This window comes from Prionailurus viverrinus, chromosome F1 (assembly GCF_022837055.1).
Source record: "Prionailurus viverrinus isolate Anna chromosome F1, UM_Priviv_1.0, whole genome shotgun sequence".
NCBI classification, from domain to species: domain Eukaryota; kingdom Metazoa; phylum Chordata; class Mammalia; order Carnivora; family Felidae; genus Prionailurus; species Prionailurus viverrinus.
This window is the reverse complement of record NC_062577.1, coordinates 26,068,763-26,093,104: the sequence shown is the minus strand read 5'-3', so window position 1 is coordinate 26,093,104 and position 24,342 is coordinate 26,068,763. Positions and strand designations below refer to the sequence as shown.

At 36.5% G+C, this 24,342-nt stretch overlaps 1 protein-coding gene across 2 annotated transcripts in view; it reads left to right on the top strand.

Moving 5' to 3' along the window:
• Window positions 1–24,342, top strand: part of KCNK2 (potassium two pore domain channel subfamily K member 2) — a 193,189-nt gene that overhangs the window by 87,482 nt on the left and 81,365 nt on the right. For both annotated transcript variants that reach the window (XM_047840631.1, XM_047840633.1), the window contains exon 3: window positions 21,158–21,275. In XM_047840631.1, the coding sequence (XP_047696587.1) occupies window positions 21,158–21,275 (118 nt within the window). The remainder of the gene's footprint in view (window positions 1–21,157; window positions 21,276–24,342) is intronic.

Here is a 24,342-nt window from a genome sequence, read left to right as displayed (position 1 = left end):
TTTTCTTTCTTGCTCTTGTAAATATCAGCATGTTTCTAAGATGAGAGCTGCTATTCTAACATTTTTTATTTTGAAGTAAGTAATCAAGATGTTTTCTTCTTTGCCCTCCAGAGCCGCAGCCTGCATACAGGCTGTGTCCCCACAGAGATGTGACTCATTATTCCGTATTTATCATCTCAGTTTTCCTGCTACCATTGCTTATGCTGCCTCTTTATGCTGAATGAATGAGTGAAAAATCTCAGAGTTTTAGGATTGGGGGAAATCCTGAATCTCAAAGAAAATGAAAGTGAGTAGTGTCCTTATGAAGTTTCTTGCCACCAAAGTTGCCAGATGAAGTTATAACTGGATTTTTTAAAAAAGGATCAAGCTTTTCAGCTAAAGGGTGATAAACCAAAATGCATTAGGAAAAAGAAACAAGACAACTCAGACAAACAAGACAACTTTGCTTTTTAAACTTTGTCTGATAAATGAATGAAACGTCCATGAATTCTACCCATTAAGTGAATATTGATTGAAATCTTACTATTGTGTAGCTGGCACTGTGCTAGACTATGGGTTCTTTCCCTCTCAAAATTGTATTTTATGATATGTATTTTATATCCTTAATGTCTTACTTTGCAATCTGTTATAAATATATAGTTCTCTGTTTAACTATAGATTTATGGAATCTTTTTGAAAGACTTTGTAGTAATGCTATTTTATGGGTGTACCAGTCTTTTAAAACTATTCTCCTATGCCAAGGACTTTATCTTTTATTTTATTCTTTTATTGTGGTAAATAACACATGAGATCTACCTTGCTAACAAATGTTTAAGTGTACAATAAAATATTGTTAACTATAAGCACAATGCTGTACAGCATATTTCTGAAACCTTTTCGTCTTCCTTAACTGAAACTCTACACACGTTGGACAGCAAATCCACATTTCCCCATCCTGCCGCCTCCCACCCCTGGAAGGTACCATTCTCCTATCTGCTTCTATGAATTTGACTACTTTAGATAACTCATGTGAGTGGAATCATTAAGTCTTTGTCCTGTTGTGACCGGTTTATTTCATGTAGCATGATGCCCTCAAAGCTTCATCCAACTTATAGCGTGTAACAGGATTTCCTTCTTTTTTTAAGACTGAATAATATTCCATTGTCTGTATATTCCACATTTTCTTTACCCATTGGTCCACTGATGGACATTTTGATTCTTTTTACGTCTTAACTATTGTGAATAATTCTGTAATGAACATGGTATTGCAAATATTTCTTTGAGATTCTGTTTTCCGTGATTTTGGATAGATATTTGGAAGTGGGATGGTTGGACCAGAAGCTAGTTCTATTTTTAATTTTTGAGGAACATCCTTGCTATTTTCTATAGCAGCTGCTCATTTTAGATTCCTACCAATAGTGCCCAAGTGTTTCAATTCCTCCAAGTCATTGCTGACACTTAAGTTCTGGGTGTCTGTTTGTTTGTTTGGAGGGTTTTTTGTTTGTTTTTATTAAGGCCACCTTATGAGATGTGAGGTGATATTGTAGTTTTTATTTGCATTTGCCTGACTATTAGTGATGTTGAGCAATTTTCATATACCTGTTGGACATTTTTATATCATCTTCAGATAAATGTCTAATCAAGTCCTTTGCTCATTTCCTTTTAATCAGGTTATTTGGGGTTTTTTGCTATTGAGTTGTAGGAATTCCTTATATATTTTGGATATTGGCCTTTTCCCAACATATGGTTTGTAGATATTTTCTCCCATTCAGCAGTTGACTTTTCACTCCATGGATTATTTCCTTTGCTATGCAGAAGCTTTTTAATTTGATGAAGTGCCACTTGTCTGTTTTTTCTTTGTTGCTTGTGGGTTTTTTAAATTTTTTTAATGTTTATTCATTTTTGAGAGACAGAAAGAGACAGAACACAAGCAGGTGTGGGGCAGAGGGAGAGGGAGATGCAGAATCCGAAGTAGGCTCCAGGCTCTGAGCTGTGAGCACAGAGCCCAATGTGGGGCTCAAACTCATGAACCGCAAAATCATGACCTGAGCCAAAGTAGGATGCTCGACCGACTGAGCCACCCAGGTGCCTGTGTTGCCTGTGGTTTTAGCAACATTTCCCGGAAATCATTGCCAAGACCAGTGGTATGAAGCTTTTCTACTATATTTTCTTCCAGTAGTTTTATAGTTTCAGATCTTACACTTAAGTCCTTAATCCATTTTGAGTTGATTTTCATGTATGATGTAAGATAAAGGTCCAATTTTATTATCTTCTATGTGGATGCTCAGTTTTCCCAACACTATTTGCCAAAGAGACTGTCCTTTCCCAATTTATAGTCTTGACACTCTTGTTGAAGCTCATTTGACCATGGGTTTATTTCTGGCCTCTGTTCTGTAACATTGGTCTATACCTGTTTTGCCAGTTTCAAACTGTTTTGATTAGTGTAGCTTTGTGATATGTTTTGAAATCAGGAAGTGTGAGGCCTCCAGCTTTGTTCTTTTTCAAGATTGTTTGGGTTATGTGGAGTCCTTTGTAGTTCCATATGAATTTTAGGATTTTTTTTTTCCTGCAAAAAAAATGCTATTTAGATTTTAATGGGGATTGCATTGACTATGTAGATATTTGGGGGTATTATGGGCATTTTAACAATATTAAGTCTTCTAATCCATGAACATAGGATATCTTTCCACTTGTTTGTCTTCTTTAATTTCTTTAAGCAAATGTAATAGTTTTTATTATACAAAGCACTCACTGCCTTGTTAAATGTATTCCTAAGTATTTTATTCTCTTTGATGCTATTGTAAATGGGAAAGTTTCCTTAATCTCCTTTTGGATTGTTCACTGTTAGTATAGAAACACAGTGATTCTTATGTTGATTTTGTATTCTGTAGCTTTGTTGAATTCATTTCTTAGTACTAGCAGTTTTTTTGTGGAATCTTTTGGGGTTTTTTTACATGTAAGATCATGGAATTTGAACAGAAATACTTTGACTTCTTCCTTTCCAATTTGAATGCCTTGTATTTCTTTTTCTTGTTGTTTTGCTCTCATGAGGACTTCTAGTACTTTGTTGAATAGAAGTAGTCAGAGTGAGTTTGTTTTGCCTTGTTCCTGATCTTAGAAGAAAAACTTTCAGTTTTTCATTATTGGGGATGATGTTAGGAGTGGACTTTCATATATGGCCTTTACTTTGTTGAGCTAATGTTCTTATATTTCTAGTTTGCTGAGAATTTTTATCATAGAGGTTGTTGGCTTTTGTCAAATGTTTTTTCTCTTTCTCTTGAGACAATCATGTGATTTTTATCCTTTGTTCTGTTAATGCAGTGTATCATATTGATTCAATTTCATGTATTGAAACGTCTTTGCATCTCAGCAATAAATCCCACCCGGTCATGGTGTATGATCCTTTTAATGTGCTGTTGAATTCAATTTGCTAGTGTTTTGTCAAAGATGTTTGCATCTCCATTCATCAGAGATACTGGACTGTAGTTTCTTCTTATAGTGTCTTTGTCTGGCTTTGGTATCAGAGTAATGCTGCTTCTGTAAAATGAGTTTGGAGATGTTCCCTCCTTTTCAGTTTTCTGAAAGAGTCCAAGAAGGATTGGTGTTAATTCTTTAAATGTTTAGTAGAATTCATCAGTGAATCCTCTGGCCCTGACCTTTTCTTTGTTGGGAGGTTTTGGTTACTGATTCAATCTACTTACTAGTTTAGGTATGTATATATTTTGTTTTTTCATAATTTAGTATTGGCAGATTGTCTGTTTCTAGGAATTTATCTATTTCTTCTAAGTTATCCAATTAGTTGGGTATAATTTTTCATAGTAGTTTCTTATAATCCTTTATATTTCTGTGGCATTGGTTGTGATGTCCACTCTTTTATTTCTGATTTTATTTAATTTGAGATTCCTTGTGTTTTTCTTAGTCTAGCAAGATGTCAATTTCTTTTATCTTAAAAAAAAAAAACCCTCTTATTTTTGCTATGGTTTTTCATTCTCTATTTCACTTATTTCTGCTGTAATCTTTATTAAAATTTCCTTCTTTCTGCTATTTTTTAGTTTAGTTTGTTCTTTTTCTGGTTCTTTGAGGTGTACGGTTAGGTTCTTAATATTTGAGATCTTTCTTTTTTAATGATGGTGTTTACTGCTTATAGACTTCCCTCCTAGTTCTACTTTTGCTGCAACTCATATGTCTTATTATGCTCTGTTTTCATTCCATTTGTCTCAGGACATTTTCTAATTTCCCTTTTGATTGTTCTGCAGCCCATTGGTTATCCAGGAGTGTGTTGTTTAAGTTCCACATAATTGTAAATTATCCAGTTTTCCCTCTGCTGTTGATTTCTAGTTTCATTCCATTTTGGTCAGAAAAGATACTTGGTATGATTTTGGTCTTCTTGAATTTGTTAAGACTTTTTTTGAACCTAACATGTAATCTGTTCTGGAAAAGATTCTGTGTGTACTTAAGAAAAACATGTATTATTATTATTTTTGTGTGTGTATTTTTTGTTGACTGATAGGTTCTGTATATGTCTGTTCGGCCCATTTGGTTTATAGTGTTGCTCATGTCTTCTGTTTCATTATTGATCTTTTGTCTGGATATTCAATCCATTATTGAAAGTGGGGCATTGATATCTCTTGTTATTGTGGTGTTGCTGTCTATTTATTCTTTCAGTTCTGTCAGTGGTCGCTTGATATATTTGAGCACTCTGATGTTGGGTGCATATATATTTATATTGTTACATCTTACTAGGGAATTGGCCCTTTGATCATTATATAATACCTTCTTTGCTGTTTGTGACAGTTTTTGACTTAAAGTTTATATTGTTTTGTATAAGTATGGCCATACATGCTGTCCCTTGGCTACCATTTGAATGGAAAATCTTTTTCTACTTTTTCATTTTCAGTCTGTATATCACCTTAAACCTAAAGCAGTTTCTTATAGACAGCATATTGTTGAATCTTTTTTAAAATCCATTCAGCCCCTCTGTCTCTTTTGACTATATCTTTGAACCCATCTACATTTAAGATAATTACCAATAGGAAAGAACTTACTATTAATATTTTGTTAATTGTATCCTGTTGGTCTTATAGCTTTTTTATCACTCTTTTCCTCTCTTGCTATCTTCTTTGTTTTTGATGCTTTTTGTGTAATGATTTTTTTTAACTCCTTTATCCTTTTCTTTTGAAAATTTTCTGTAGGTATTATCTTTGTGGTTTCCATTGTGTTTATATAAAACATCTTGTTGTTACAACACTCTATTTTAAGCTGATAACAACTTAACTACAATTGCATACCAAACTCTTCTTTTCTCCCCCCCACCAAAGTTTGTGTTATTGAGGTCACAAATAAGACTTCTAATTTTGTATCCACGAACATATTTTTGTAGTTACAGTTATTTTGTATACTCATGTTTTAACTTCTATATCACAATTAAAACTGTTACGCATCACCATTACAGTTCAACGGTACTCTATATTTGTCTACCTATTTATCTTTACCAGTTACGTTCATACTTACATGTACTTTCTTGTTGCACTTTAACAGCCTTTTACTTCAACTTGAAGGATGCCTTTTAGCATTTCTTATAAGGCAGGTTGAGGAGTCATGAACTCCATTAGCTTTTGTTTATCCAGGAAAATATTTATGTTTCATTTTTGAAGGACAGTTTTACCAGGTATAGTAAACCTGGGTGGCAATTTTTTCTTTCTTTGAACCTATCATCCCATTCTTTTCTGCCCTACAGGTTTTCTGCTGAGAAATATGCTTATAGTCTTGCAGGGGCACCCTTGCATGCAATGAGTTACTTTTGTTTTGCTGCTTTCAAAATTGTCTCTTTGTTTTTGACTTTTAACAATTTGATTGTATGTGCCTTGGTGTGGACTTTTATAATTCATTCTATTTGGAGTCTTTCGGTCTTCTTGAACCTGGATGTTCATTTTCTTCCACAGATTTAGGAAGTTTTCAGCCATTATGTCTTCAGATAAACTCCTTTCCTCTTTTTCTCTTCTACTTCTGGAACTTTGGGTGTATGACTTTGGGTCAGCTTGATGGTAGACCATAAATCCCTTAAACTTTCTTCTCTCTTTTTTTTTTTTTTTTTTTTTTTTTTTTAAATTTTTCTTTTCAACGTTTATTTATTTTTGGGACAGAGAGAGACAGAGCATGAACGGGCGAGGGGCAGAGAGAGAGGGAGACACAGAATCGGAAACAGGCTCCAGGCTCTGAGCCATCAGCCCAGAGCCTGACGTGGGGCTTGAACTCACGGACCGCGAGATCGTGACCTGGCTGAAGTCGGACGCTTAACCGACTGCGCCACCCAGGCGCCCCTCTTCTCTCTTTTTCATTGTCTTTCTTTTTGTTCCTTTGACTGGATAATTTCAAATGTCTTGCCTTGGAGTTCTCTGATTCTTCTGCTCAACCAGGTCTGCTGTTAAATTCCTCTAAGAGATTTTACAGTTGGGTTATTGTGTTCTCCAGCTCCTAAATTTCTGTTTAGTTTTCTTTTATATTTTCCATCTCTTTGTTGATATTCCCATTTTGTTCGTGCATTGCTTTCTGAACCCACTGAACATCTTTATGATGGTTCTTTTGAATTCTTTGAGGTAATTCATATACCTTTGTTTCTTCAGTGTTCATTTCTGGACATCTATTTTGTTCCTTCGAATCGTGCTTTCCTATTTCTTCATATGCCTTGTAATTTTGTGTTGTGATCTACACATTTGGTAAAACAGCCACCTCTCTCAGTCTTTACAATCTGACTATGTACAGGGAGAAGCTTTCTCCCTTGAGATTCTATAGGCCTCTCATGTCTTTTCTGTGGATGTGTTTCTCTGAACTTGTGCATGTAAATTCCCAGTTACATGGATTTGCCAGTTTCTTTTTTTTCAGGAGCTTGTAATCTCTTGCTACCTCTGGTGTCTGTCTGAAGTACTGCAATTTTTCTTGAGCTATTGCAAGCCTCCCAGGGTTTTGTTATTCTCAGTGGTCTTGCAGTTTTTAGAGTAGACTGTATCCCATCAGCCAGTGCTCTGAGTTGGGCAAGACATAAACCAATCCTTTGTGTAGCCCCTTCAAAAGCCAGAGTGTTGGACACATGCTCCACTTTTCCCTTTTCACCTAAGGGAGAGGTTGCCAAGCTCTACTGGCCCATGTCTGCCAGACTGTAGGTCCTCTGGAGCAGAAGCAAGCCGCCTAGCTCATAGTGTTGTCATTGTCCCCTAGGCATCTAGAGGGTGCCAGGCTTCATCAGTACTCTGACATAGCAAGGCAAAAACCAATCCCTTGAGCAGTACCCCTTAATCCAGAACCCCTTAATCCAACTCTTTGCCTACTCGGGGAGAAGCTGGGGGCTAGGAGTTTTCTCACAGTTGCACCATGCTAAACTAGGGGGAGTGAATTTTCCTCCCAGCTTTGATGTGACTGGTTTTGTGCTCATTTGGAGTTCAGGAGCCTCTTAACTGATTTCTGGATTTCTCATTAAGGGAATTGGTCTGTGCACTGTTGACCCAGTATCTCTGTTGGAGGAGGTGGATCTGGGGGCTTCCTCTTTCACCATTTTGCTGATATCATCTCTCCTCTCTTGAGGTTATGGGTTTTAAAGCCAAGAACAACTCAAGTAAGTTTCTTACAATTATGGAAACAAAAAATAAGTAAACTAATAAGCATATAAGGTAATTTCAAACACTTCTGAGTGTTTTCAAAAAGTAATAGAGGCTACATGCTACAGAATTGCTGTCTGGGCCAATTAAATTGGCACATGAAGGAATTCATGTATTTTAGCACAACCTGAAAAACAATAAATAGTCGACTGTGAATAGACTTGTGGATACTGAGGGAAGTTATCCCAGGTAGAGAGAAGGGCAAGTACATGATCTGACTTATGACTTAAAGGCGTTGCTGTGGTTACCCTGGGAGGAACAGATGTAAGTGGACAAAGTTGGACCCCGGAGGGAGGTGGTGGTGGCCTTATATGAGGACAGAAGTAGAAGCAGTGGATGTGATGAGATGGGATTAAATGGGATATTTTGAAGTTAAAGCTCATGGAATTTGATGTGAGGTGCGAGGGAAAGAAGTCAAGGATGGTGCCTTCCAAATATAGGTTTTGGGCTCTAAGAACTGGAAAACTAAAGCTGCCAGTTAATGACCCAGGGAAAACTCAGGTGGAGCGGGTTTCAGGGAGGAGGTTGGGAATTCATTCCGGCATATGGTCGGTTTGAATTGCCTTTGTTGTTGTTGTTGTTGTTGTTGTTTTATTCTTTTTATTTTTTTTAATGTTTATTTATTTATTATTATTATTTTTTAAATATAAAATTTAATTGCCTTTTAGACACCCAGGTAGGGAAGCAGTCCAGAATGAGCAACACATTTGGGAGGTGTCAGCATACTGACGATATCGAGAGCCTTGAGTGGAAATGAAATCACCTAGGAGTGTTGGATGGGTGGAGAACAGAACCAGAGGCTCAAAGGTGAAGGGAACGAGACATCCTTCAGGGAGCCTGAGAAAGCTAGAGAGGGTGGCGATCTGTGGGCCATGTGAAGACGTGCTGCCGGGTCGGAGCGATTAGCTGTGTCAAGTGTTAACTTACTCTCTTCACTGTGACGTGTAGTATACAATTAGTGCTGTATCCCATCGGTTCCCAATTGTAACCACTGCGTACTTAGGAATCAGTAAGCACAAAATATACCACAAATAATTCTTGAGCAGTTAGCATTACACTAGACACAGAGGCTGTGTGTGACGTAAACATTTAGGATAAGGCCTAAGGACCGTTTGGGATACATTAGACACATAGGGATAAAATAAACAAAATGCTCACCCCAACTTCAAACTGACGATTGGATTCTCTTTAAAAATTTATTTATGAATGTATTTATTGCTTGGGACTTCCCATGTGATTTCACATAAAAACAATACTATAAATGATAACTATGTCCAAAGCTAGTTGACCAAAGCCACAGTACAGCTAAACTGTATCACCAAGATGAGAGGCTGGTTTTCTAGGTCAATTATCATTTTTACTTACTTTGAACTAGTGATGTGTTTAGTCTCTCTATGCTTCAGCTTCGGTGGAAGGTAAATTATACACACACACACACACACACACACACACGCATGCATAATACATATATACATATATGTGTGTATACATATATACATGTATATACATATGTGTGTATATGCACGTATGTATGTATATGTGTATATATGTATGTATATGTATATATATGTATATATGATTCCTGTTAAGTGATATATATATTGGTAATGGTCACAGGGTTAATTTTATGAGATGCTGAAGTACATCAGTCTTGCACTGCTGAGTCCAAATAGTTCCTTAGGGAGACAAAGCTATCTAGAGGACACCCAGTAGATGCACAGCAGATACAGCAGGTGATTAAAAATGAAAATTGAGTGACACTTAGGTGTATTCAGTCATCTCCTGATGCCAGCACTCTGGACCTGCCAGTGACTGCATGTTATGTACTTTTCTCTCCCTCTCTCTCTCTCTCATTCTCTCTCTCTCTCTCTCTGTCTCTCCCTGCCCAGTTTAAACCTATCATACCTGTTCCACCAACATAAACACATGCTTGGTTGGAAGGAGTCTGGGGGCAGGAGAAGTGACGATCGCTAAGGATGTTGGGCCAACCTGATACGCCTCCAGGCATTAGACCCCACCCCCCACTAAAGATTGCCCTAGCAATGGCATCTTTGAGGAAGGAAGACCCTCCACTGTCATGCTTATCATGTGGATTTTGAAGCATCTTCCCTTTCAAAGGTTGCCAGTGCTCCGAATTGCTCTTGGGATTGGTATCCTTGTGTGAATGAAGATGAACAATACCGCATATGTGAATGACTAATGTAGAAAACATGAGGAAAGATGCCAGGCTCGTTTTCAGTGCTGATCATTGTGGTGTGTGACACTCTTAAATCAGTCTGAGAGGTGCCCGAGGGAAGGGTTTAATTGCATTTTTGTGCAATAACTCCTGGACAGGTGTCAAAGGGTAGCTCTATCATTCCAGTTGGCTTAGAAAAATATAAGACATTCTATCAGGTTCCTGTTTCTCAAGAAAATGGATTTCAACCAATTCAGTATTTGCTACGACTGGTGAGTGTATGGGTGTGTAATTGAGAAATACGAGGAAAACTTGGAGGAAAGCTAAGAAGCTCAGACAGGATGGGTATGAATCACTACGTTTTGGGAAGTTATTCATATACTATTTTTGCTGTCTTGATTTTGTGACATTGAGCCAAGAAATATAAACATATTAAGCAGTTTTGCCAGACTTCCTTTTCTCTGTGTAACGTTAGCGAGTCATTAGTAAACTAACCTGCAGTGTATTAAGAAATTTTCCCTGGAACCTGAAGGCATAGTAATTTCTTTTAGACTTATTAATGGCAGTGAGTCAGCTCAGTTGAAGTAAAAAATACATTAAATTTAATGGGGAGGGGCTGAAACAGAGGAACTGCCTATCCGAATATTATTGAAATATTCTAGTGATGTGATATTTTGCCCTTACTGATGACTGATTTTCGTAATGGGAAGTTTGATTTATTCAAACACAAATTTCCTTAGCTGGTCACTTTGTTGGCTGTGTGTGTGCATTTTCAGAACCTGAGATTTTCCGTCCTTGCTATGATCTTTTAGTTACAAATTCAGAAAAGGCAAGAAAAAAAATCATTTGTTTTAGAAACCTATAATAAAGAAAAGGGTTGCTTTTCTGTGGAGACTCGAATAATTTCCCCATTTCCTCTGTGATGACTTTTATATAGGTTAAAGTACTTTTTTGTTTAAATTTGTATCTGTTATGGAAATATGGGCTTAAGTGTGCTGGAAAACCAACTGAATTAGAGATCAGTGGTGTTTTACTGAGAAAGCCATCAGAATCTCTAAATTTGGGAATTCTATGGATCCACGTAATTGACAGAGTAAAATTCGCTTTGCGTCATTTTGGGCTATTTCTTTTTCTCATCAGTTTCGAACTTCGGGCCTTTAAAACAGCGCATGAATAAATGATGGTCAGTGTGGCATGCCCCGGGCAAAATGGTATAAAAATATTGTCTTAGATACTGTGTCTTCTTGATCTCAGTTTTCTGCCTACTTGCATCCTATTTTAAGGACAACCTCCTTTAAAAGAACTTCCTAGACAGAGTGACTATGACTTGAATTAAGTTCCTATCTTATTCTCCTAGAACTGTCTCTTCTTCTTTGTTATCTTTTATCTCCCCCCGCCCCCTGCCCCCTACTTGCTGTTTTGTTTCTTCCTGACTTCTTGTTCTACCTCCTTCTTTCTCCATATTGTCCTATTCTTTTATTAATCTCTTTTCTACTGCCTGTACTTATGCTGAGGTGAGGTGGAAGGGGCCAGAAAGATAGACAGAGATTAATATTCTGGTAGAATATTAATATACCCTAGAAATAATATGGAATCCAGGAAAATATGGAAGCATGCACAGCTGTGGGAATGCATATTTTAGTATGCTTGCTTCACATGTATTTTTCTGGCTCTCCAGAGTTGCAAGAACTCAGGGTCTTGACCACATTTTATCCTTTCTATACCACAGTGTGAGTTCATGCAGGACTCCAAGAATAACAGAATTGTAGTGTTTCATGTTCCGTCCTTGTCTGATGTATAAATCATCTCCATAACAACTTTGCCAATGGTCATTTGAACTTGGATACAGTCATCCAAATGTATTCATTAGTAGAAGGTTGGTTATGTGAACTGTTTTACATGTAGCTACTCAGTGAGGTATTGATGACTATGAAATAAGGTATTAATGGCTTCAAAATGCCTTACGAAATCTTATGTGATATGAATATAGTTGAAAGCACATTTAGTGGATAATTGTTAACAAAACCAAAAGTTGAATATATATGTACGTTCAAAAATGGTTTTAGGGACTGTAAGAGATTTTTTTTATTCTTATTTTTCCAAAATCCAGTCATTTGTACATTAATTTTACCACTAAAATTGTATTCCAAAGTGGATATAACCAAGGAAGGCAGCTCTTATACCAAGAAGTATGCCTCTTGCTTTGGGCTCTGTTGATGACATCCATCTCTCACTCCCTGTTCTTTCCTACTCTGGATTTTAAGTTTTTGTTCCTGCTAATAGGAAATAAATTTACACTTTAAAAAGAGCAAGAAAAAAGCTGTACATTTCATTAGTCTGTATAAAAATAGCTTTGACATGCGATGGTATAATCTGTAAATAGAAGGAAAGACATGGGAAGGTAAGCAAGATGTTTATTTTTAGAGGTGCTTTCTAACATCTAGTATGCGGAAACTGCCTCCCTTAGGAAATACTATCCTTTTTTAGGTTATAGGAATTAAGTTTTGGGGGGCACCTGGCTGGTTCAGTTGGGAGAGTGTGCAACTCTTGATCTCAGGGTTGTGAGTTCAAGCCCCACATTTAATGTAGAGCTTGCTTTAAAAAAAAAAAAAAGAAAGAATTAAGTTTTTTGTTTTTTTAAAAAAAGGATGCTTCTTTATAAGGAGTTTCTAATCGGGGATGCCTGCGTGGCTTAGTTGGGAGAGTGTCTGACTCTGGATTTTGGCTCAGGTCATGACTCCAGGGTCCAGGTTGCTCCATGCTGAGCGTGGAACCTGCTTAAGATTCTCTCGCTTTCCTTCTGCCCCTCCCCCTGACTCATGCTCTCTCTCTCTCTCACCCTAAAATTTAAAAAAAATAATTTAAAAAAAAGTTTCTAATTAGTGTGCGATTAAACATAGGTAATGGATTACATGGAAATACATTCAAAGATTTTTAAAGCCTTTAAAAAAAAAAACATGAAATGTATTCTGATTCAAATTGTATCCAGCAAGAACAGTAGATTAAAAACATCATAGCATTACCTTTCTTACTTAAAAGATATACACTGGAGAAACCTTGAAAACTTGCTTCTTTACCAGGCTCTAAATTTAGAATGGTTTAATCACCTGTGTTCTGTATAAAATATGCAAATGTACTACTCCATTTTCTTTCTCCACAGAAATCAGTAATATATTTTCTCAAAGGAAAAAGATTATCGATGCTAGTTTAAAAATCTAACTTTTGTCAATACTTGTATATAACAGTTTATTGAACTGTGGAATGTAATTTTGGAATTTCTCATTCTTTCAGGGATTTATGTAGATTCCTCTACTTTTCCTAGCTAAAACAAAAGTTTTATCTCTGCATAACTACAGAATTTCTGAAAAACTAAATTTCATGTAATGTGTCTCAAGTTCCTTTATCAAATTGGAGGCTAGAATGTATACTATATGCAATATTTGATAGCAAATGATGAATATCTAAATGTCCTTTTACAAAATATAAACATCTTAACTATTAGATAAAACTCCTGCCTTTTCAGATATATGCATAAATTGGACACAACTGGAATCCCCAATAAGAATTCATCAGTTGGCTCATGTTTTCTCAAAACAGTATTCTCAGCCATACAGGGTTTTAATCAATCTAAGATGTATATATTCTTCACATAGAACTATAAGCAAGAACGTAATAGATTGATTTGATATTCACAGTTCTTGCTTATGGGAATTAGCTTTTTTTTTTTCAACATTTTATTTATTTTTGGGACAGAGAGAGACAGAGCATGAACGGGGGAGGGGCAGAGAGAGAGGGAGACACAGAATCAGAAACAGGCTCCAGGCTCCGAGGCATCAGCCCAGAGCCTGATGCGGGGCTCGAACTCACAGACTGCGAGATCGTGACCTGGCTGAAGTCGGACGCTTAACCGACTGCGCCACCCAGGCGCCCCAGGAATTAGCTTTAATGCTGCAGTAATAAATATCCCACCGAAATGAAAGTTAGCATGTTATTACATGCTATTCTCTTGTATGCTAATATGAAATTACCATCTTATAGACCCAGAAGGGCTTAGCTGTTGCAATTTTATATGGTTCAACCTAGTACTGTCATTAGCTGAGAGCTGCCGCTGGACTAGGATAGTCTTGTGGATCAATATGGTAATACAGTGTGGTTTTCAAGAAGTTGTTTCCTCCCTCGCTGGACTGTCAATGGTCCCAAGTGGTACTCTGACAGAAATATTATCTCATGCAAGGAAGCCAGTGTCATTACTTTAGCTTCCAGAATACCATGAAAGGACAAAAAAGTGAAGAAGCATTTTCTGCCCATAGTTTCTGGGCATTTTTCCCAGTAATACAAAGGACATAGCATGGGATTCTTCTGTATATAAGTTTACACTCAAGATCTATGATGCTCCCTTTCAGTTGAACCTAATTTGATATGTCCAAGAAGCAGTCCCAGTGATTAAAGACTACCACATGTCACTGACATCAGAGGAGAAGCTTCTTGTGCAAATTATATCTGTAAAGAACATTTCAGATAGATATGGCCAATCAAGTTTAAAAGAACTCTTAGGGGCTCTTGGGTGGCTCAGTTCTTTAAGCGTCCGACTTCAGCTCACGTCATGATCCTACGGTTCGTGAGGTCGAACCCTGCATCAGGCTCACTCCTGTCAGCACAGAGCTCACTTTGGATCTTCTGTCCCCCTCTCTTTCTGCCCCTCCCCAGCTCATTCTCTCCCCCGCTCTCTCTCTCTGTCTGTCTTTCTCTGTCTCTCTCTAAATGTATAAACTGTAAAAAAAAAAAAAAACTATTAGGAAATACACAAACAAATGTGACTTTGCATCGATTCAAATATACCAGTCAGGGTTGCCTAAGCTCCACAGTGACGTATGTGAATTATGTGCCTGTAAGAGTAAAGGCCATCTTGAGATAGTCTCTGGATTTATCAGCAGGACCCTTGAAAGCAGTTCACATCATCTGACATTAGGTGATCGTGGTGTTGACATATACCCAGAAGATTAAGAATGGGATCAACAATGATCCTGTAGCTTTTGGCAACAGTACTCATACGTCACGGTGTATAATTGATGGATGATGATTATTTTTGTGGTATAACAATACATAGTAATGATACCTACTGCTATGTCTTCTCACAAAGTTCTTTGGCAATGAGAGCATCAATTATTATTTCGCTTTTCTCATGGACTCTTCAAGTCTTTCACAATAATCTTGCTTGCATACTTGAAGTGTTCAGATGAGGTGTTGTGAATGTGTGATTTAATTCTTTTCCTCAAGGCTAGGCCCCTCTCGGAATAAAACTTGCTCCTCCATGAGCAAATAGTGGCACAAAAAGATATGTAATTGTTCCTTACGGAAATCTGGCAAGATAATACTTATGTTTCTCGTTAAGGAACTGTTTAATAATACAGATGCCAGTGTAAGTATAACTGGATTTGGCCCCTGATGTCAATGATTGGAAATAGTGTTCTTTTCCATATGAGAAAAACATGAGGTCTGTCTTAAAATACCCAGCCAAAAGAAGTTGTCATTGAGCCACGTCGATGATATGTCAATGATACAGACATCATTGGTGTAACCCAGTTGGGAGCTAATAGTTGATACCCGCAGTTTAGAATTTTTACATCATTTAAAACTTTAATGTGACTTTACTTTTAGGATTAGAGATATGAAAATGTATTTTAATGAAGTCATGATTACAATATTAACAGAGGAGGAATTTGGAGAAGGCATTCCTTCAGAACATTCTGTATTGTTTAGATGAGCATGAACATCTGAGCATCTGAGTAAGGGGGGAAAAAGCGAAATCAGAGCCTCCAATGTGACCTGTGTTTTAAGATCTATGATATAACCCACTCTGAAAACAGTACATTCATCAGGTGTACTGATGCGTTACTTACTGATGGGTACGAAGGGTTACTTAATTTTCAACATAATTTCCTTCAATGAAAAAATAGCTAGTCAGGTACCTTTTACCACATGAAAAAGTTGTTCCTAGGTATTGGGCTCACGGGAACATTTTCATGATAGTCAATGATTGCCTTGCGTTCCGAGGTTAGTCTCATACAATTACAAATAAGTGTGTCCTATCAATGTTTGGTGTCAAAGCTGAATATGGTTCCAAAACTCCAAATGACATTGAGATATCAACGTCTTACAATTCAAGTAGGCACAAGATCACAGTAGAACTCTGTGAACTTCTGTTCTAAAGACATCGCTGTCATGGAACTCGGATTTTTCATCATAACTGTTATGAGTAATTACCTTTATCAGCTCAGTGAGTATAAAGCTCTTAGAGCTCTGTTTCTGAAGTTACAATTTATATTCTTGAGTAGAACCATGTATTCAGCTTCTTTTTCTTAACGCACATTCTATGATTATCTATATACTCAAGAGCAAAAATGAAATGTGAATCCAAACAAGATTATCTTATACTGTTTCTAATTGTATATTTTAAGTTTGGAAGCCCTTCCTTAATCAAGACTTCAAGTAATAATATGTTAGGATTAAATTTATAGGACCAAAATGTCCTTTATTCTCATCTAAACAATTCACTTTATTCGTAACTTATCAACATGACTCGATTGTCCACAAAAGTTATTATTGATGACATGATTGTTACTTTAGTCACATTATATGGCACATGCACAAACAGTTTTAACGAAGGCATTTGTTAAATGCTTTGATGGCCTGAATTGATGAAATTGCAGAGACTCTTAGATCTGTATCAGTACACTTGTCAAAGGGCATGCAGTTTCTTGTAGCTGTTGACCAAGAGACCTTGTACAAAAACATAAAATAAAATCGTAAGAATATTCCAATTTAGGAACCTCATGGTAGACTCATTCTCATAGTGAGTGATCTGACATGTCACCAGTTCCATCTCAAGCTCTGTGATAACTATCTACAACCCACACATTGCCAAGCATTACTGTTTCTGAGTCTACATTTGCTTCCTTTGCATTTAAATAACTTGTGGATGTTATCCCAGTGTCTGGGTAATGTTGCACCTCATCACTGAGAAGCAAAAGAATGGGCTAAAATAATGGTGCTGACCACGTAGGCTGTTTTAAGTCAATTGTTGGCAAAATTAGCTTCATCTAGTCAATCAAATAATGTTATTTAATAGGGTGGAGTCTAAAGACGTGTTTTATCTTTTTTCACCTATCACTTTATCACCCTTATTTTTTGTTACTTCTCTGTTGTTTCCCCATTACCTAGCATCATAAACAGTTGGTAAATATTTTTGAATAAATGAATGTGTTAACGAAATGTCTCTAAAATATAAAACTATACTTTGGATGCAGTTATAATCTATCTAAATCCCAACCTCCTTTTCCTTGTTTTTTTTTACTGGAAGCGTTAGTTTTCCTGGGAGTTGCAAAGCTAGAGATTATTGTGCCTGTGCTTATAATGTTTGTGTGTACATCCCTTGTATGTTTATTGCTATCTTAAAATATTTCCAAAGACATTTTTAGGCTTTTAAGTTGTGTTTATGTGTCCCTTTTATTTGCCTGCTCTTGTAATTATTTAATTAAATACCATTTCCTTGCCAATAGTAAATATATTTAATGATAAAACACTAAAACCACTTTTTATGTGACAAAAAACAAACAAGTCTGCTCTCAATTATTTTTATTTAACATTGCTCTGGAGATGCTGGCCAATGTAATAAGAGATGAAAGGTAATAAAACATAACTTTTGGAAGATGCAGAGATAAAATGCCATTATTTGTAAGCTATATGCTTGCTTACTTTGGTTCTCCAGGTAGAAAACAAAATCAGACAAAAAAAGAAAAATATGAGTTCAGTATATAGCAGATTCTCAAGATGTGGTCCCAAGACCCTTTCAGAGGTTTGATGTGGTCAAAGCTATTTTTTTGAAAATACTGAGATGTTTTTGCCTTTTCTGCTCTCATTGCCTCATGAGTTTACAGTGGAGTTTTTCCAGAGGCTATGTGATGTGCTCTCCAGTAGGTTGAACACAGAAGCATATATTCGAATCTAAATGTTTTCTATCAAGCAGGATATTTAAGAGATTTATAATTATAGCAGCACTCTCAACAATAGCCAAATTATGGAAAGAGCCTAAATGTCCATCAACTGATGAATGGATAAAAAAAATTGTGGTTTATATACACAATGGAATACTACGCGGCAATGAGAAAGAATGAAATCTGGCCCTTTGTAGCAACGTGGATGGAACTGGAGAGTGTGATGCTGAGTGAAATAAACCATACAGAGAAAGACAGATACCATATGGTTTCACTCTTATGTGGATCCTGAGAAACTTAACAGAAACCCATGAGGGAGAGGAAGGAAAAAAAAAAGAGGTTAGAGTGGGAGAGAGCCAAAGCATAAGAGACTCTTAAAAACTGAGAACAAACTGAGGGTTGATGGGGGGTGGGAGGGAGGGAAGGGTGGGTGATGGGTATCGAGGAGGGCACCTTTTGGGATGAGCACTGGGTGTTGTATGGAAACCAATTTGACAATAAACTTCATATATTGAAAAAAAAAGAGATTTATAAGTTACAAAACAGTGCCTCACTTCTCACTATTTTTTTTGTTTTGGAAAACATAATAATCTTCATAAACATAGGTTACTTATGTTAATGTATAATGGCCTTATTTTATTTTTACATGAATTAATCAAAACGTTTTGAAAATTAGAAATTCCAATAAATATAGTAAATATCAAAAGTTATAACTCATATATACAAACCTCCTTGATGCCTTCAATAACTTTTGAGACTATATAGTGGTTTTGAGGAAAAAAAATGAGAATTACTAGTGCAGAGAATAGGCAATATATATTTGTGTATTCAGCAGCTATGACTAGTTATAATTTAAAATGGAAAAACATAAAATACTTAAGAATAACCTTACAGACCTATGTGAGGCATATATAAGTACTTTATTTCAGGAAATTAAAGGGGACTCAATCACTGGAGATTCATACCATGTTCTGTGATAGGAAGTTTCTCTATGCATTAATGTTCAGTTTCCTTAATTAATTTATAGATTTCATATATATCCAAACAGTGGAAATATGTTCAAAATTAACTTCATTGTGTGCTGTGTGCATATATGTGCATTTATCTATATTTGTGTACATTTAATGGATAATAAAGGAAGCATTGTTATTTACCTTTACACACAATAAAGGATATATAAATGTAAACAATTCTTATCAATTCACTAAGGATAAAATATTAATATTAGAGGTAATAGCATTGCTAAGCACTTGTAAATTGTTGGGAGTGCAGTTGTAAATTATAACAACCTTCCTGGACAGCTGCTTGCTGCTATATATCAAGAACGTTAAAATATTCATAATCTTTTTTTAATGTTTATTTATTTATTTTGAGAGAGAGAGAGAGAGAGAGAGAGACAGCACGTGCATGCGTGTGAGCCAGGGAGGGCCAAACAGAGAGAGAGAGAGAGAGGGAGTCCCAAGGAGGCTCTGAAGTGTCAGCACAGAGCGGGAAGCAGGGCTCCATCTCACAAACTATGAGATCATGACCTGAGCCGAAATCAAGAATCAGATGCTTAACCAATTAATTGAGCCACCCAGGTGCCCCCAAATATTCATAGTTTTTAATGTGGCAAACTTATTTCTAGCAATCTGCCCCAATGAAGTATTCAGAAATGAAAAAAATAGATTTATACATAAATATGTCCAGAGCAGCACTTTTCATAATAAGAAATTTTAGAACAGCTTATATGTCTACATATCTGGCAGTGATTAAGTAAATATGGTAATGACAAAGAAAAACTACATATAGAAAAATATTAAGTAAAAATAGAGTATATGTTTCATATATTTCATAAATCCAACCATGTAAAAAGTATAGCAAAACACCAGGAATAGATACTTTAATACATTAACAGTGTTTATCTCTGGAGTCTGGAATTGTGGATAAGTTTTATTATTCTTGTTATGCCTTTCTGTATTTTCCTAAATTTTTTATAATAAATATATATTGTTAAAAAATTTTTTTTAATTTTTTTAACGTTTACTTATTTTTGAGAGAGAGAGAGCAAATAGGGAAGAGGCAGAGGGAGAGGGACACACAGAATCCGAAGCAGGCTCCAGGCGCTGAGCTGTCAGCACAGAGCCCGACGCGGGACTTGAACCCACAAACCATGACCTGAGCCGAAGTCAGACACTTAACTGACTGAGCCACCCAGGCGTCCCTATATTGTTTAAATTTTTAAGAGAGCATTGCCATTTAATTAACTTTACACAGAACTACTAAAGTTTTAGTTTATAAGGTAAAACAAATCAGACAAATGTAATTTTATATTGCATTTTCAGCTCTGGATTACATGCTCTTTTCCATCTGACGGTAACTTTCTGGGGTAGTGCCCTCCGTTTTCACAGTGCAGTTTTTGTCCACTTGCCAGTAGACTGAGCTTAAACAAATCACTTTACCTCTCTCAGTATTTAATTTCCTTGTCTATCAAATGAAGCTCCTTCCAATTTTAAAATCTGGAAATTAAATGATAAAGATCTCTAAAACTATACGCAGAAAACACCTTTTCCTACAATCCGTATGTCTCTCTTTTACTACACAATTTTCTCCTAACATGTTCTCTTCTGTGTTTTGTTCTTCTGGATATCCCTATCCTCTGCTCAACATCTGATGATTTAGGAGATTATAATGTCATGTTTCTGTCTGTCTCTCCTTACCACTCAAGGCAGTGTCCAGATCCTAGTGTCCCTATACGAATATTGTTGATTGTCATCTAGGGGCTTTTGGTGATATTTTGGTGATGCTATGAGATGGTAATCGAATTTATAAAGAATCGGCAGAGATTCTAAGAATCTAGATATACATGGAGTAACTTAAGTTTGATAGTGAATTGCTATTGTCTTTTTAAAAAAGCATCTTATTGTTATATACACTCTACAGCTATACACAAACCAGGCTTGGCTGAAACATTCAAAATGATTAGCACTTTGGAAATAACCTGCTTTTTGATGAAGCTTTTATATATTATTTAAATTGTAAGTGTGCAATATTTTTGCTCTGTGTTGCTTCCTAAAAAAATAGTAGTTGATTCAAATAAGTCACTCAATATGCTAACAGAAGAGATACAAATGCATATTGGTGCAGTATGATATGCTCCATACAGATCCATTCACTTGACATCAAATACAATTTTCTTATCATGTAACTTATTAAATTCTTTAGTAGAAAGCCTTAATCTGTATTGTATACTCCAAATGAAAAAGCAAGCCTTAAAATGGATTCTTTGTCTAATTCGTCAACTAGGGTGAAATATGTGCTGTTTGATGCCTCCGTGTGATTTATGTGTACTGATAAATTTCTTTTTAAACTTGCAGCAAATAGTGGCAGCAATAAATGCAGGGATTATACCTTTAGGAAACACCTCCAATCAAATCAGTCACTGGGATTTGGGAAGTTCCTTCTTCTTTGCTGGCACTGTTATAACAACTATAGGTAGGAGACAACTTATCTTGTTTTCTAATCTTGGTACAGCTTGTGAGCTAAACTTCATGTTTGAATTTTTCTTTTATGGCGGGTCAATTTGGTCTATAGCATGTAGAAAACTAGATTTTCGTAAATGGATTTTGAAAAAAACGTTGAAAGGTTTGAACAAAGGGATGGTGGAAATGAATTCGTTATTGTACCAGAATACTAATTTACGTTTAAAATGCATATGAACCCCAAAAGCAGTGTACTTGAGTCATTTGACTAATGGATAGGGATGTCAGGAAATGGCTTGAAATGATGATTTTGGGAGGGGGAGACAAGCGGTTTTAAATTTCCCTGCCTCTTTGATTCTTTAGTGTAGAAAGAAAACGTTTAAGTACCGTTTTGACATTCTTTTCATGAAGTTCTTATCTGATATGACCTTTACCAATTTGTAAATTTTAACTCTATAGTTCAACAGATTATCCCTGTTCTTATATGCTTGCGTGTCATGATTGCTTCAGGGACTTTTAAAAATATATTGTGTTTGCAGTAGTGCACATGTGTAAAAAACCAACACCGAAATATGAAGATTACAAAAAGAATTAAAGTCTAAACCCTCTCTGTTTGCCTTCTACTCATGTTGTTTGTTACAATGCTAAAAAGGACCTCATAGTGGAACAGGGTCTCTTTTTGGGCTTGACTGTGCATACACTCGGCACTTTCTAGGAAGCAGAGAGGGTGTATATAGATGACTTTTCTTCTGGTAGTTAGTCATTCAGTGCCCAAGAAATATCCAGAGGCTATAAATACAGACCCCATAGAGAAATCCATGCTTGCCATGCCGTGGGGATTAGGAAGGGTTACAGCTGTCTTGTTACATGGAAGGAGGTGGGTTTAAAACATAATTTTCAAGATAGGGAAGGAAATGACTCATCCCAGTTATGAAGGAATTTTAAGTGGAAGAATTCTTCCCTTCGACATATGCTTGTGATGAGATTTCCTCTCATGGGCCTGATGTCTGATTTTGGGGTGTGAATTACGATTCTAAGAGTTCATATTATTATGTGATGCCATTGATAAATTATGAAGTAGATAAGATTTTCAAATCAGTACTTTATATCAGAGTCCTAAATAAGAGGACAGAGACAATGTATGGATGAACTCTTGCTTAAAATCTTCCTTTGGAAAAAAAAATTTGTAGAGTCTTGTCATTATCCAAATCCACCATAATGACTCTTTGTGCTGGATCACTTGCCAGTGAAATAAATACCTGAGCGTGTTGATTTTTGCCTTTGTTGAGAGGTCAAGGAACTATATTTACTTTTCCATTTCCAGCAGCTAGGTCAAAAGTGGTATGGCTGTGAAAATCTGGAAGAATGGCAACCTGGATTTCTAACCATAATGACAGGTTAACCTCAGAGCTTAGACATCTTGGCCATTTCTACTATGGAAATAACTGTTTATTGTGTAAACTACTTAGAGTCTAGAAGAGAAAAGAAACTTCACAGACTCAGTGAGAGTGGTTTGTTTCTGCCCAATGAAAACTCAAAAGTCCAAGTTATAACTCTTCATGACCACCACTAAATTATTCTGCAAGAGACTTAGTCATTATGCTGACTTACTGTTGCATCCTATGTTTGTAAACAGTCTCATATCTTGAATCCCAAATTCAGTAAGTTTTGCAGACATATACTTCAACACATGAAAAAATAAACCATTATTACCAGCCTTACCCCAAATTATAGCCATTAAGCACGGTAGCTGATTATTTAGGTTGTTTAGGTAGCTACCTGACAACAGACCACATTCTCTACTGTTCTATCTCAGGCTTTAGTCTTAGGTGGATTAAGTCATTCTAGGTCACCCACACTTCCTCCATGGTCTTTTACTCCTAGGTCAAGGTCATCTCCTATGACCTTAGAACAGATTATGATCTAGGGCAGGATAAAAATTTTGGCTTCTTTATGCGTGTCCTTTTGACACCTAAGTCATCATCCAATAAAATTCAAAGTATAATTATTAATCTTTGTAATGACAATAATTATGTGAGCTTTGAAGTGGTTTTTAACAATCACAGACATTGTAACCTCTAGCGCTGGCTGCATTGCATTAGTTATTTAAAAAAAGAATTTGAGACAGTTTTGTAGAATAAATTACAGGGGCTTTTACACGGTGCCTGGAACAGGCAGTGCTTGATGGAGCTGTGTTAGCTACAGTTGTCCAAGATGCGTCTATTTGGTGTTATCAATTTGCCTAAGAAGCCAAAGGGACTGTTATTATCATTGGAAGTATGCCCAAGGGAAGTTTAATGATACAAAACAGATTATTAAAACTTAAGGCCTAATTTTACAGTTTCTCTTCATATATCTACATACTCTCCAAATTCATATGCTTCCAAACCCTGCACAAATTCCATTCCACAGTTGCACAGGCTCCAGTCCATTCTTCGCTGTTCTCAAACCTCACTTCCAGTCATCAGTCAATTCTGTTGGCTCTTACCTCAGAGCACATCCACAGTTAAACTGCTACTCACCATTCAAACTGCCGCCATTTTGGTCCAAGCCGGCATCATCTCAGCGTTAGCATCCTTGCAGAAAGAAACCTTCTACTGAGAGCATTTGTGTGCTTTACGAGGCAGAGCAAACACCATACTCCTCCCCACCTCACTTAGTAAGATGCAAGTAGTTCTGTGAGGTTAGGGATTTTTCTGTGTTTGCATCTTTTGTGCATCCCCAATGCTTGATCCATAGGGGGTGCTTAACAATTATTTTTGGAATTTAATAACAAATAGGCGTTCTAAATGGTCTGAACTGTGGTTTGCTGTAAATTACATAATGCTAAATTGACCTATTATACCACATTCTTAATAGCTCTTTAAAAAAATATTTATTTATTTTGAGGGGGGGAAGGGCAGAGAAAGAGGGAGAGAAAGAATCCCAAGCAGGCTCTGCACTATCAGCGCAGAGCCCGACGTTGTGCTCAAACCCATGAACCGTTGAGATCATGACCTGAGCCTAAGTCAAGAGTTGTATGCTTAACCCACTGAGCCATGCAGGCGCCCTCATTCTTAGCTCTTTTAACAGATTTTATG